Source organism: Rhamphochromis sp. 'chilingali' (genome assembly GCF_963969265.1).
Source record: "Rhamphochromis sp. 'chilingali' genome assembly, chromosome: 1".
NCBI classification, from domain to species: domain Eukaryota; kingdom Metazoa; phylum Chordata; class Actinopteri; order Cichliformes; family Cichlidae; genus Rhamphochromis; species Rhamphochromis sp. 'chilingali'.
Genome location: NC_137929.1, coordinates 24,984,274 through 24,998,752, shown reverse-complemented (window position 1 = coordinate 24,998,752; position 14,479 = coordinate 24,984,274). Strand labels below are relative to the sequence as shown.

The 14,479-nt window shown below is 45.8% G+C and overlaps 1 protein-coding gene across 7 annotated transcripts in view; it reads right to left on the bottom strand.

The window, feature by feature from the left end:
- Positions 1-1,036: 1,036 nt before the first annotated feature.
- Positions 1,037-14,479, bottom strand: part of kdm6ba (lysine (K)-specific demethylase 6B, a) — a 105,517-nt gene continuing 92,074 nt past the window's right edge. For 3 of the 7 annotated variants that reach the window (XM_080904878.1, XM_080904876.1, XM_080904877.1), the window contains 22 exons: positions 14,144-14,230; positions 12,274-12,385; positions 11,916-12,039; positions 11,687-11,782; positions 11,274-11,553; positions 11,074-11,151; positions 10,697-10,867; positions 10,425-10,601; positions 9,720-10,283; positions 6,030-9,586; positions 5,748-5,874; positions 5,390-5,495; positions 5,055-5,260; positions 4,534-4,634; positions 4,371-4,439; positions 4,126-4,274; positions 3,905-4,019; positions 3,619-3,806; positions 3,369-3,510; positions 3,058-3,184; positions 2,581-2,751; positions 1,037-2,451 (listed from right to left, as the gene is read on the bottom strand). In XM_080904878.1, the coding sequence (XP_080761004.1) occupies positions 2,434-2,451; positions 2,581-2,751; positions 3,058-3,184; positions 3,369-3,510; positions 3,619-3,806; positions 3,905-4,019; positions 4,126-4,274; positions 4,371-4,439; positions 4,534-4,634; positions 5,055-5,260; positions 5,390-5,495; positions 5,748-5,874; positions 6,030-9,586; positions 9,720-10,283; positions 10,425-10,601; positions 10,697-10,867; positions 11,074-11,151; positions 11,274-11,553; positions 11,687-11,782; positions 11,916-12,034 (6,561 nt within the window). In that variant the 5' untranslated portion in view covers positions 12,035-12,039; positions 12,274-12,385; positions 14,144-14,230 and the 3' untranslated portion in view covers positions 1,037-2,433. Of the gene's footprint in view, positions 2,452-2,580; positions 2,752-3,057; positions 3,185-3,368; positions 3,511-3,618; positions 3,807-3,904; positions 4,020-4,125; positions 4,275-4,370; positions 4,440-4,533; positions 4,635-5,054; positions 5,261-5,389; positions 5,496-5,747; positions 5,875-6,029; positions 9,587-9,719; positions 10,284-10,424; positions 10,602-10,696; positions 10,868-11,073; positions 11,152-11,273; positions 11,554-11,686; positions 11,783-11,915; positions 12,040-12,273; positions 12,386-14,132; positions 14,231-14,479 lie in introns of all 7 variants that reach the window. The other 4 variants (XM_080904879.1, XM_080904880.1, XM_080904882.1 and 1 more) reach the window with 3 other exon arrangements.

Here is a 14,479-nt window from a genome sequence, read left to right as displayed (position 1 = left end):
CAAATGGAAGAAAGCAGTCTTACATATTTGTCAGAGCCTCAGGCCACTCTCATGAAGTCTGTTTTTGATTGTTTGGTCATAGACATTTACACCAGTGGCCTGTTGGCGTTATTATGTACTTCTTTGCAGTGCTCATCCTGTTCCTCCTTGTACAAAGGAGCAGATACCAGTTCTGCTGATGCGTTAAAGACCTTCTATAGCCCCGTCCAGCTCTGCTAGAGTAACTAGCTGTCTCCTGGAGTCTCCTCCATGCTCTTTAGATGGTGCTGTGAGACACAGCAAACTTTCTTGTAATGGCACGCATTGATGTACCATCCTGGATGCATTAAACCTGTGCAACCTCTGTAGGGTCCAGATATCACCTCATGCGACCAGTGGTGACACTGACACTAGCCAAATGAGGGTTGTGTCATTGTCGCCCCTCTAGTGGACCTGAGGTTAATTTCATCTCAACAGCAAAGCAGCTGAAACTGATTAACAACCTCATTAACTGACTGCTGCTTAACTCACCAGATCAATATCCCAAAAGTTTAATTCAAAAGTGTTTCTTTCAATTTTTTGGAAAAGTGTATTAGACAGGAGCAGTTGAACATCTCGTCTGTTTTGGACAAACTCTTTAACGCTGTCAAAGCAACTTATCATTTATACTGATTGTATGTGGATAAATTTTGGATTGCAGAAAGCACATCTGAACCTAAATGAATGGGTTCATCCTTTGACCGTTCTCCACTTCTACATCAAGTTTTATAAAATGCGTCTCGAGCGTGTAGGAAAGACGCCGGTGTCAGATGACAGGTGAACAAATTCAGACAAATTGTGCTCAGTCTGAATTTATCAAAAAGCGTTTATTAATAGTCATAGTAATGTCACAAATTCACAAGTGTTTAAGACATGTCTGGCTCAGTTTGGTGTGTATGTCTGCAAGTATGTCTGTGTGGATTCTCTAAACAGTGCAGTTATAAACGAATGACCACAAAGAGAAGGAAAGTGTAAGATAATATTGCAACAGGAAAAATAGAATTCTCATTTTAAGACAAAAAAAAGAAAAATTGTTCAGAGAGAACATTTAGCACCATCTATCCCGTTAGCATATTCAACAGATATCATAAAATCATTAAAATCTCATCTAAAAGCCCCCTACATATTAAAAAAGAATTACCATTTCTCAAAAACACTTTGGAAAAAAAGTCATTCTGTTCCTTTTTAAATAAGCGTACAAACACAGCATTCCATTAGTCATCTTCTCTACGTGAGCAGTGTGCCTATTGTCTACAGGAAAGGTGGTGTTATATTAAAGATAAAGATATAATTTAATATATATCATGAGAGAAAAGACAGGAGGCGAGAGGCGAGCACCAGAGAAACAGTAGCCTCCACTCCGTCGGACACAGCCTCCATGTTTTAGTTCTTACAGAGCAAACAGTCACCATAAAACAAAGGGAATAAAACATAGCAAAATTGTACAACCCTATCAGAAAAGGGAGAACGCCAATATCCAATAAATAGAGGAAACATTTTAAATTAAATGTACAATGCCAAAAAAAAAAAAAAAGTTCAGGAAATACGAAGTCTGCATATTGGAACAAACAAAACACACACCAGAGGACAATGACTTTTTCTTTTTTTTTTAAAGAGAGCGGTCATACACAGAGTGAAGAAATGAACAAGACCTGACAACCTGTGACAACTGAATATTAATCTCCAGAGAAAACAAAAGCTAGAACTCATAGAAACAAAATTTACAACACATTCAAACTTTTTAAAAAAGTTAAAAAAAAAACACAAGAGCCCCTCCCCCAACCCCCCGCAAAAAACAACCAAAGTTGCTATAACCCGTATCTTTTGAAGCATTCCAAACAATTTTTAAATTCTTAATGCTTTTAGAAAAATGTTCATAACTCTATTAGTATTTTTCCATTTTCTCTTTTCTAAATACAAGGCCAATGTGGTATATATCTAGGCGGATCTAGTTTAGAAAAAAAACAAAACAACAATAAATTATTTTTTAAAAAGACAGCACCCCACGAGAAATTTCAAAACAGCATGTACAAATTTCAATATTCAAGAGAAGAGAAGAGTTCTTTCCGGTACTGACAGAAACACGCCGTTGAAACCATCAGCTACCCTCCACAGTTTGTTCAATGACAGCACCAACTGCCCCCGTTAACCACCACAGAGTCCAGGGGTTCTCGTTGAAAGCACCATCTGAGAGTAAACTGGTATCTTATTGGCGGCTTGGTTTTTTTTTTTCTCTTTGTAAACAAGTAAGGAGTAAACGTATTCAACTGGCTATTCGGCAAGTAGTAGCAGTAGTCGCAAGAATCATGCTAAACAATAATGAATGGGTGAGTTGAAAACCAAAGTGAAACTGTCTTTGTCCTGCCTCGCAGGAGTTTTGGTTTATGGCTGAGGAGACGTACGTGGGGAGCTCTGTCATCGGGAGGAGGAGGCCTGGAAAGACGAGACGTAGAAACAAAGATTAAAAATAGATCTATTACTGACAAATTTAAAAAGTCAAAGTCTTTGATCGAGTTATTTCATGAAAGAACTGCGATTACGCACTAAAAAGTCAAGTCTCACCAGGGTGAAGGAATCGTATACGTTCATGAGCTCCTCTATGCGGTACTGCTCCAGCACAACTACGTTGGTCAGGCTCGGGTTGCGGTGGCGTGCGCAGTCCTCGCAGTGAACCACGTACGACTTCCTGCTGTTGTTCTCACTCGTCACAAACAACAAATTGAACACCTCCACCTGCGACAGGAAAGAACAGCAGAGGGGTCAAACTTTGATGAGTTGATCAGTCGTCTGGTAGAAACTTCAGGAGCCATCTTTCAAATCTACAGCTTCAGAGTTTGATGATACTAAAAAGTCTTATTTTTCCTAGCTTGTAAGCTTACTGGTAAAGATAAGACAGTAAACTCAGTCGCCATTCTATGTGCCCTAACAAACTCGCTCTAACACCCCTAAAAAAGGTCTGTAGATGATGAAGATGAAGATAACTACCGAAGCCACAAAGCAACGAAAGTCTGTTTAAGTTTGTGTTTGACGGTTACTCACATCGCACTCGTTGCAGTAGTAGGCAGGCTCGTCTTTGACTCGACTCTGATAGGAAATCTTTTTGCCTTCAGCCACCAGCTGGTCACGCAGGATCTGGATGTGCTTCATGGACTGCATCAGGCAGTGTCTGACAGGAAGGCAGAGACCCACATTTGCAATCAATATCAATATTCACGGGCAGTTTTTCTGTGCATCGCCACTTTAAAAATCATTGCAATATTTTCTGCTTTCGCTAAAACAGATTTTTAATTTGTGCTGCTGTGGATTTACCTACCAAGTGCCTAAACTGATAAAAAACCAGCTGTACTCACTTGATCATCTTGTAGGTGTCTGGGTCACTGATCTTCAGAGTGCGGGCCACATTCCAGGACACATGAATCATGGGGACAATGGACTTCACCTTCTTCACTTCGTTCCACTCAAACCTCTCGAGCGCCAGCTGATACTGGTAGCCTGTAAATATACATGAAACAATATTGAAAAATACAAGAAATGCTACATAAAAAAAAAAAAGAAAGTTGAATGAATATGCATTTGGCCACTAGATGGTGCCCTTCTTACCATTCAAGGGTCCAACATTCCAGGCAATATTGTTGCACCAGCCCACAGCCTGAACCCAGTGAACAGTACCAGCATTTATCCACACCAAGTCTCCAGGCCGCTGGATGAAGCGGTAGACTGGGATGTTGGCGTTGTAAAGGTCCTCCAGTACTGGCCACCAGGATCCTGTCAGGTAGTCCACTCCGTGCCTGAGGACATTAAAGGCAGACATGTAGAAGGTGTCCAACTGTAAACCAGCCTCACCACAACACTCCTGCACATCCACTGTTACTCTGCAGCTACTCACTTCTCACAGAAGTCACTGATGGCCTGCCAGTAGTTTTCATGGACACAGAACCACTCGCAGTCTCCAGGGCCAATATTGATGTTCACTGAACAAAAGTTGTTGTTCTCCTGGTGACCTGTCAAATAAGCACACACAACATTGTATGTTTTTGCTAATAGTGATTGAAGCTCCATCACACCTTCATTTAGATAGTAAGCTGTGTTGCCTATAGTTTCCTTCACCTGGTGTTCGGCTCCCTGGGACCTTCATGTAGAGCTGGACGCTGTTCATGCCTAAGATGGTGTGTCCGACATGGGTCAGCATGTTTCCGCTGGATGACACGCGCATAAATGCTGGAAGCTTCTGCAGCTCCTGAAGCTGAGGCTTCCACCTGAGCAGAGAGACAAAAGATTGTAATGCCGTCCTCTTAGGTAATGGGCAATTATTAGCTGCACAAAGACACAAAGAGTTGTTTTAGGCTACTCACCTCTTGGGATCAGAGAGATCAATGTTGGTGCCAAATTTAATGATTTTCCCAACTGGTTTCTGCTCACCACTGAAGAAGATATTGAAGCTTTAGTACAAGTGACAAAACCCTGATGCGCCTCCAAAAAAGCTGGGTTAAAAGTTTTATAGAAAATTACACTTACTTGCAAGTTTCTTTAGAGCTGTCTTTGTTGGGAGTCTCAGAACTGCTGGGTGGCTTCTTCTCATCGTCTTCATCCTCCTCTTCATCACTGCCTTTCTCCTCCTGAAAAGACAGACAAGTTAACTCTTGCTGTATTGTTAAACCTTTCTGGGATCATATTCCAAGCTGTTGTTTCAAACATGCTCTTAACAGCTCAGGAAAAAAAGAAAGAATATGAGCTCCTTCAACTTCAGCTCAAAATGAAATAATTATTCTTTATCTATTAGATGCTTCCACAGTTATTGGAACTGAAGTTTGAACTGGGCCTGGCTAAAGCCACTGCTTTATTAATGTTATATTTTATGCTTACATTCAATTATATCGAGGGCTGTAATTAGCATATATTGGTTATGGTCACAGAGAAAACATGTATCCACACTGACATGGACTTATTTTTTGCTCCACCACCTATTTGAATCTTTAGGATTACTATATAAAGCCAACAATCTTAATTTCTGTAAATAGCACTGGATCAAAAAATACCTGGAGAGACTCCTGGAAGCTGGAGGCCTGGTACTGGGCGTACTTGGCGATGGTGGTGTGGGAGCGGCTGCTCTCGCAGGGCCACGTCTGGCCCGTGCCACTAGGGTCCCAGTTCTCGTCGGCAGGTTGCTGCACTTGAGTCCTCACCTCCACCATCTGATCTGCATTGGCTTCCACCAGGGATTTTGTTGAAAAGAGCCCCAGGTCTGAAAAGGTCATGGGAAAATTAGGTACAAGTTTTCCAAATCATGTTTCTCTTCTTCATAAAATTTGGGAGAGTCTACTTGCACGTTGTTTCATTATATTTGTTTACACATAAGCCACTGTAAACTTACTGAGTCGCAAAGATCCAGCTAGTCCTCGGATGACAGTAACAGGATTCTTGGCGTCAGTACAGAACTGCAGGAGGACAGGGGAGAAGGCGTCCCTCTTGCTTTCCAACTGCAAAGAAGAACATTACCGCGTTACAAAATCTCTTTTTATGCATAATTAAATCACAGGTATCGCTCGGTAGCGTGAGTATTGTTGGTGTGTTGTCTATAGATCTCGTGTTGTTTTAAACAGTTTATATTTAAGTGATAAAACACTGAAATTCCTGCGTTTCCTGTTGCTGTTTTGTATGTTGGGAAAACCCATGTGAAGCCACCACAGAATTTGTGTTCAATAGGTTTGTGTTAGAAACATAGAACGTACATAGATGCTGGGTGTAGGAGGGTTGAGTTTCTCCCTGGGAATTGGTTCCTCTTTGCTTATGATGGGTTTCACAGAGAAGGCTGGCAGTAAGTAGGATTCTTTAAACTTCCCTTTGAGTCTGGCTGCCCTACAACAGGAAAAAAAGGCAAAGGTTGACAGATGCTAACATGAAGGCACCAATCGTTTCTCTAACAGTTCATTCCAAAACGGTTACGTGTTAATTTAGCTTCATTTGAATACTTGTGAGACATTACATGAAATCAATTTTTAATTTGCACTTACTTGCAGGATCGGATAATCTCACTTGCAGTGTTCTTGATGCTGATGTCCTTCAGCGGAATCCTTTTTTCCTCCACCTCTGAGGCAATGAACGTCTCCCTGTCGCCGCTCTCCACTTTGATCAGCCGAATCTTGAGCTCTTTTGGTGGTCCATCTGACAACGCCTTCAATTTCATTAAATCCGTAGAACCTAACGAAGACCCAGATTCGCCTTTTTTGTGCTCAGAAGATCTTTCTCCCGTCCATTCTCTACGCTCGCCTTCGCTTGTGGAGCTGGTACTGGATGCTTCCTTGCATTTCCTTTTTTCAGTTTCATAGAGACCAAAGGTTTTCTCTGAGCCCTCCCTTCTCTGGAGATTGAGATCACTTAGGATTCTGCGATCTTTCTCTTTATGGCTCTTGCCATCTTTGTGCCGCTTGTGGCTGGAACTGGAATGGGTGGATGAAGAAGAATCTTTCTTGTCTCTATGCTTTTTCTTTTCTTTTCTATCTTCATGCTTTCTGCTGCTGCTATGACCGTGCTTTCTCTTCTTTTCTTTGTCCCTCTGTCTGTCTCTGCTTCTGCCTTTCTCTCTGTGTTCCCTTACTTTCTCGGGTTTGTGTCTGTTCCCCATTTGACCTTGGCTGTCATGTTTTTTGTAGGAGCTCTTGTAATGGAGTGACTGTCGGCTAAGCATGACCTCACAGCTCTTGCCCAACTCTGCCAAAGAAGATTCAGAGATGGTTGTCAACTCTTGCTCCTCCTTCATCACCCTGATAGGCTTTATCGTAGGAATGCTTTTCTTTTTAATAAAGGTGAAGCTTTCCTCTGAGTCCCCTTCATCTGTCCAGACATCCGAGTCCTCTAATTTCAGCTTCTTATCTTCCAGTAGAGAACGAGGAGAGGACTTCATGGGTGGGAGAGCAGGACTGAATGGTGGGTTTGTTGAGTCTGATGTGGGAGAACTGCTTTGCTGCTGGCAGCAGATATCCGGGCCCAGTGACAGCGAAGAGGAATACTTGACCCCAACCAGAGCTGATGGAGGAGGTCTCCCAAAAGGCCCGCCACGGTAGGCATACTTCTGGCTCTCTAGGACAGTTGCTAGAGACTTGAACATGCTATTAACACCCGTCTGATGAAGGTGGGGTCTTTGGGGTGGCGGAGAACAAGATGGGGCCTCGGAATCCTCTTCATCTTCATCCTCATCAGCGTCACTTTTAATCTGTTCAGGGAGACCATAAAGTTTAGCCAAGTCACTGTGACGGTAATTGGTGTTCCCTATTCCCACTGGCATGTGCACGGGCTGTTTAGGATTATTTGGAGAAGGTTTAAGATAGTCCTCGTCGTCCTCGTTGAGAGAAGATGTTCGGCTGCAAGGTGATGCCAGAGAGCCTTGGCGGCTGAGCACAGGAGGACTGGCGTTGGATCGGTCTTCATGACTGGGCTGATGTTTGGTCGCCGGAACCAAGTCTGGGGCGCAAAGATAGTTCTTGTTGGGCTCAGCACTGGGAGAAAAGGTGCCAATGAGACCTGTGGGCCCATTCTTTTCACTGTTATACATCTCCTCTTCCTTTTTGATGGATTCGTCCAGCATGGCCATAATGTTAGCCAGACCGTCGGGAAGCAGCGTGGACTCAGAGGACTCCTCCTCAAACTGAGCGCTGTCAGAGTCAGCGATTTCCAAACCACCTCTGGTCAGCTGCTTGTTGAGGATTCCCCCGGTGGAGGTGGAGGACAGAGGTGGGAGGTTTTCTCTAGAAAAGGCGTGATACAGTTTCGGCGGCTCTCTTAGTGCCACCGTGGGGAGAGAGTGTTGGCTGCTGTCTCTCTCCCTGGCTGGGTCTTTGGATTGGCTGGGTGCAGTTTGCATCGCCGGGGGCTTGTTGGGGTACACCGGCTGGTTCATCCCTGAGGTATTGTTTGTTGAAGAAGGACTGAATGTCATTCCGCCATTGGTACTCCACATCTCCCTCTGCCTTTGCTTTTCTCTGGCATAGTCTGTCTGAGGTGTAAGAGGAGGAGGCCGCAGCCTTTCGACATGACCGGCAATAGCGGCAACGGCGGGTGTCTGGCCTGATTGGCAGGGGAGCACACCACCACGGCTTAGCCAGGGGTATGGAGGAGAAGCCTGAGCACTGGGTGGAGATGGACCTGAAGGAGATGCAGTGACAGAAGAGAGGGGAGGAGGTGGGGGCACCGTGGAGGTGTTTTCACAGAGTAGCCTTTCTAGATTTTCGATAGCAGCCTGCTCTTTTCCTTTTGCGCTGCACAGTTTGTCGTCTCTGTTTCTCTCCATCCTTTTTTTCTCTTCCTCTTTCCTCACTAGCTCTTTTTGTTTTTTCTTTTCTTCCTCCTCCCATTCCAGCTGTCTTTTCTTTCTCTCCTGCTCGTGCCTTTCTGCTTCCCTCCTCCTTTTCTCCTCCTCCTGCTGCTTCCCCCACTCTCTCCTTTTCCTTTCCTCTTCTTGCTTCTCCCACTCTCTCCTCTTCCTTTCCTTCTCCCATTCTCTCCTTTTCCTCTCCTCTTCTTGCTTCTCCCACTCTCTCTTCTTCCTCTCTTTCTCCAGTCGCTCCACTTCTATTCTCCGTCTCTCCTCTTCTTTCTTTCTCTCCTGCCTCTCTTGTTCTCTTCTCCTGTTCTCCTCCTCCTGCTTCTCCAGCTCTCTTTTCCTCTCCTCTTCCTTCTTTTCCAGCTCTAGCCTCTTCCTCTCCTCTTCCTGTTTTTGTCTCATTTCCCATTCCCTCTTTTCTCTCTCTTCTTCTCTTCTTTTTCTTTCTTGCTCCTCTCTCTCTAGCTTCCTCCTCTCCTCAGCTTGCATGTGTCCCTCTAGCTCAGCATCGAGTTTGTCGAGAGCCTCTTCAATGGACTGAGGGACAGAGGTTGGAGTTCGCGGATGAGAGAACATCTGTTTGGAGGGGAGGGCTGGGCTGGATGGTTGAGGCGCAGAGCTGACGGTGGAGTGAGAAACTGGGCAGTAAGTTGGAGAGTTGGAAAGCGGACTAGAAACTGTGCTTGTAATCACACTGTCCCCTGCCCTGTTTTGCCCTGAGGAGAACAGAGAAGATGAGGAGGAAAATGGAGGTTTTTCCAGTTGAGCCTGAGCATAGTACGCCATCTTCCCCTTCATATGCTGGGACTTGGTAGCTCCGTGTTGGTGAGACTGGTTTGCGGTGGGAGCTGGGCCTCGATGATTGCCTGGCTGCTGCAGAGCATCCCTGTGAGATTTGGAGTTAGTGACGGCACTGGTAGGGGTTTGTGGGGCTGGCTCCCTTCCTCCTTGCCAGCGGTTACTAGTACTGTCATTGTTCACAGAGCAGCCAGCAGGGGGAGATGTGGCCACTGCAGAGGAAGCAGCCATAGCAACTCTATTAGAGCCGCTGCTGTTGCTATGGCGGCTGACAGAGTAGGGGGTCTGGGACATAGGAGGGTTGGTTGTGATGACAGGTGTTCGAGTAGGTGGCAGGGGAGGGCTGACGTGATGTTGATGCCGGGAGGAACCTGGATGCCGACTATCCACGACCTGATTGTGGCTCTGCTGGCACTGAGGTAGCAGCCCTGGAGGCCTGTAGCTGCCCGACTCCTGAAGACAAAGAATTTTTCAGTCACTTAATATAATAGTGATCAAAAAACAACTGTGTTAACAGCTGAAGTGCCTGCGTTGTGCTGCCCTTTATTAAAGGAACTCATTCTTGCAGCATATAACTTGAACTCACCAGGGAGTGATTGCTGGGCGTGCTCTGATATCTCCAGGCCTCATGTGGACCACTTTGCTGTTGCTGAGGTACTGAGGTGCTGCTGGCTTGAGGCGGTGGAGGAGGACGACCCTGGTGGACCAGCCCTGGATGAGGCTGGAAGTGGCTGTAAGGCACACTGCTGCTGCTGCTGTTGCTGCCAGTCGCAGAAATGTTTGCTGGTGACGACTGGGCATGTCGGTGATGATCTCTGTCTCCCCTGGTTGGAGTTGATGCTGTGTGAGAGGTAGCTTGGCTGCCACCTTGGCCCCCAATAAAAGGGCCTCTCTGCATCTGAGAACCACGAGTCTCTTTAGCTTGGCATGGTGGAGCTCTCTCCGGTTTGGAGCCGGGACTAGGGTAGGAGGAGTGAGGGGACCGATGGTTTACAGCCTGAGGTTGTAACTTGTCTTTCTGAAGCTTAGGAGCACATCCCTGGTTGTAGCTTCCTGGAGGGGAGTTGGGTAAAGGAGAGAGGTTGGAAGGGGCCAAAGATGCAGGAGAGGACTTCTGGTTGTAGCTGCCCATACCTTGTTTGTTGTTTTCCTGTTGAGCCACAAAACAAGAGAAGAAGAAAAAGAAAAACAGGACAATGAGAATAATATACAAAGGGCCTGACCACTGCTTTAAATAAAGCAGTGGTCAGTGATCAAGTAGACAGTGCAGAGATTTTGCTCCTGCTCAGACCTGGAACTGTGATTGTGGGTTCTTGCGCTCTGAGGTTTGTGGCTGCCAGGGAACACTGCTGTCCTTGTGAATGGGGTTCCAGAAGGCGGGCTTTGGAGGGTGGTGCTGAGCAGACGACTGCTGCTGTGGCAAAGATTGGCCAGCACCAGAGAAACGTTGCAGCCCAGGGTGAGATACCTGCACAGGGGAAAGCACATTACAATATTTTACTACTCAAAGATCTGAGGAGGGGGAAAAAAGAACTGATTTTATTATTTGTGACTGTCCAATACCTGATCTGAACTCTTTTTCCTTTTGCTGGGGCTGGGACACTCCTCTGCTGCAGGCTGTGAGGACGTATGCAGCGATGGTGAAGGCGTGTGTTGGATAACAGAGTGTTCACCCAGTGGAGGGCCTGGTCGCTTCAGCTGACCTCCTTGCATCTTTCCTGGGTATGGCCTCTGCTGTGCACAGAAAAAGATCTTAGTTGCTGCAGATGAAGACTATTGCAGTGTCAGTCCAAAGAATCCCTTTATCAAAATATTCACAGCAAAATCTGGGAGGCAAAAGTGACTTTGAGTGGAATTGGTGTTTTATTGGTCTGAACAGGGAGTGCTGGGTGTTTTTGTCGATGATGAAACATGATCCTAACCAATTAGAGAGTTCCTACCTGGTGCACCTGAGCCCACATGTCATCTCCCAGCAAAGGTGGACCCCGGGGAACATTCTGCTCCTGAGGACCCCCAAACTAAAATAGACAGAAAACCAACAAAAGAAAGTGTTTAGAGTGATTTATTGTCCATCAGCAGAGAATTATTTAAGCTCAGTGCAAAAGGCTGACATAGAATAACACTGCAACACTGTTCTCACTTTCAGCATTTGGTTTGGCCCCCTGGAGGGGAAATGGGGGTTAGGTGGAGGTCCGCCGCTGCCCGCGTAGCCTCCATTATGGAGACGGAGCGAGAGGTCATTGGGCAGGGGCATGACCGGATGTCCTCGAGGAGGAAGGTGGGAATCATATAGCTGGCTAATTTCCCACGCTCTGTGATGAGGTGGAGGATGAAGATGGTGGGGAGGTCTCTGCTGCTCCCTCTGCAGAGGTGGTAACATTGGCTGTGGGAGATCGAGCTTCTCGCTTCCTCGCATCGGCCTGGAGTATAAAACACACAAAGGATTAAAAACATTTGAATGACATCAACATTTTAACTCCTCTTGTAGCTTTCTCTAAATCTATTGCATTTTAAACGTAGCTGTGCCACCCATGTCTTTGTTCCATTACTTACCCATTACTGAAATATTTGCTGTGATGGTTTAATCCACCCATAGGTCCAGGAGGTAGATGGGGAAGTAGCTGGTGTTGGTTCATCGTAGGTGAACACCTGATGAGGAGCAGAGACGGGATACAAAGTTGTTGATCGCCTTTAACTTGAACTCTACCAGCAGGATTAACCTGATGAATCAATGCAACCAAAGAGGTTTTGCAAAAAATATGGTGTTGTCATGACTACATACCTGGCAGGTGGCTGCCAGGCGCGGCCGCCCACGGGAGGCCATGGCCCCCGGTTGAGTTCGTCCAGAGGGAAGGAATCCCGTGTGCCTCGCCCGCCAAACTGCTCTATTGGGTGATGCATCCAGCCTGCATGTTTAGTTGTACAGTCACACAATTAACACACAGATACGCTCATAGAGAGAAAACAGAAAAACATCTTTGGACGAAGCTGCCGTGCTTTATGATGCAGATTTTACAAATAACTGGTCCCGTCAATATGTTTTAATTTTCATTAAAAAAAAAACATCGTAGTTTTTAGTTCTCGTGGCAGATTTCTGACAGATCCATCAAATTCCTTGCTGCATAAACAAAAGTACTTACCAGACTAGCTGTATCTGTGAAGCCCTCCACTGCAGCTCAGAGAGGGCCTCACTCCAACACTGAGAATATGTGGAGGTCTATCTTCAGCACCAGGAGCCTAAAAGCCAACTGCCTGCAGAAAGAGAAGACCAAGAGAATCATTATGAGAGGGGAGTCAGAGACTTTAAAAACAGAAAAACCCATCAGGTCTTTTATTTTATTGGTGGACAAGCTGGTGTGTGTGTTTGGAAGTAAGCGAATGAGAGAGATGGACAGCTTGCCAGCATCTCCTCTGCTTCTGTCAAGAACATTTCCTGAAGAAACTTACATTTATAACTTGTCTGATGACGGCTGCTATGCATAACTCAGCCTGTAGGAGGCAGCAGTAAACTAGTCAGTGTGGAATCTGATTATTTCTGAAGCCCAGATGGCTCAGCAGGGAGCTCACCTCTGAGGACAGACCTGGGGTTACTGTAATCCTTACCATGAGCCTCCTGATAGCCAGAGACAGAGGGAAAGACTAAGAGTGAGAGGCTTTGGTCTCACGCCAACTGTGTGATGTTGGACGCCACGCAAGTGGAAGCGGTCCAAGTGTGCAAGCTGCACAGTGATGGCAGGCCTGTGCTGTTTTAGTGCATGAGAGAGAGAATAGTGTGCTCTCTTTTAAGTGGATGATTGTGTGTGTACTGCAGCGTTGTGTGTGTGTGTGTGTGTGTGTGTGTGTGTGTGTGTGTGTGTGTGTGTGTGTGTGTGTGTGTGTGTGTGTGTGTGTGTATACATAAAGTGTGCGTGCGCCCAGTGGATACACTAAGGTTTAATCTCATTACGGCAGGCGTGATGAAGAGGAAGAGGGGGGGCAGCGGCAACAGACGGTCTGAACAGGATGGGAAGGATAGATTAAGGAGAAGAGGGAAGGGATGGAGGGAGGGAGGTGGAGTGCAGAGTGGGAATGGTGCCATGAAAACGCCCACGCACCTTCCCACAAACACACAAACGACACAAAGGAGATGGTTGAGGGGAAAACACATGAAAGAAGCTGAGAGATAACTCTCTCTCCCCCTCCCTGCTTTCAGAAACACCGGACACACACGGCACAAAAGACCGAAGGTGTCGGGATGAAAAGAAGAAGTGTGTGTTTCAAAGAACAGAGATTCAATACTGACAACAAAAGAGACCAGAGACAAAACCTGAGAGGGAGGTTTAAACCTGCACGATCATGGCCACCGTTAGAAACTAGGCTAACTAAATATCTACCTGTAACATGTTAAGTAGTTAAAAACCACCATTCTGTCATCCATTTAACACCAGATTAGAAGGTTAACCTTTCAAGAACAATACTCAGATTCATCTTCATCATTATATTCAATATAATATCAATGTAATATAAGACATATGTGTAAATATTACATTTAAGGTGGATATTTTGGGCCTAACATAAGTACAGAGATGTTTTATAAACTGCAGTGCCATGACTGAAATGTGCTGCATGATTCATCAGTGGATCAGTGGGAGAGCAACAGACATGCACACAAGGGTTATGATTCATTTGCCTTGCTCAGCATAGCACTGTTCCACTAGTTTTTCCAGAATTAGCTCTGGCCGTACGCAGTACTTCCTCCCACCAGTTCATCTTCCCTTCCTTTTCTTCCTCCCACTAACACTGGATCACGGGCTCTATATAAAGCCCAGCAGAGGATACTTCAAACACTGTACACTTTTAGCTCACGAGGAGGGTTGCTGTTCACTGACACATGAACACCACCCTCAAGGGGCGAGGGATCACGATCTGCCAGACGCTGCTGCTATGTGAAGATAGGCCGGCGTTAACTGTCAGGACTGCACTCCACGTGCTTTAAAGGAAAAGTGATACAAACACTCACGCTGTGCGCACCTTTAGAGTAGCACCGAGTTATTGATTCACAGTTGTGTTAAGTCTCAGCTTCAGCTGCCAATCATTTCTTCCGGGGTCTCCTCAATCCTGAAACACAGAGAAGGGAAAAATGTCAGCTTGTCAGGGAGAAAAACAACAACAACAACAACAACACGACCAGGGTAAACAACACTCTGAGTTAGCGTCTCGGTCTCAAAGCACGAGACTGAGTGAAGGTTCTCTCAGCATCGACTGAGAAGCCCTTTACCCCACCCCTTCTCTCTTTTGCTTCAGTGCATCATCTCCACCTGCATCATCCTCACCCTTCAGGTGATGCATGGCAGAGTGATAAAATGG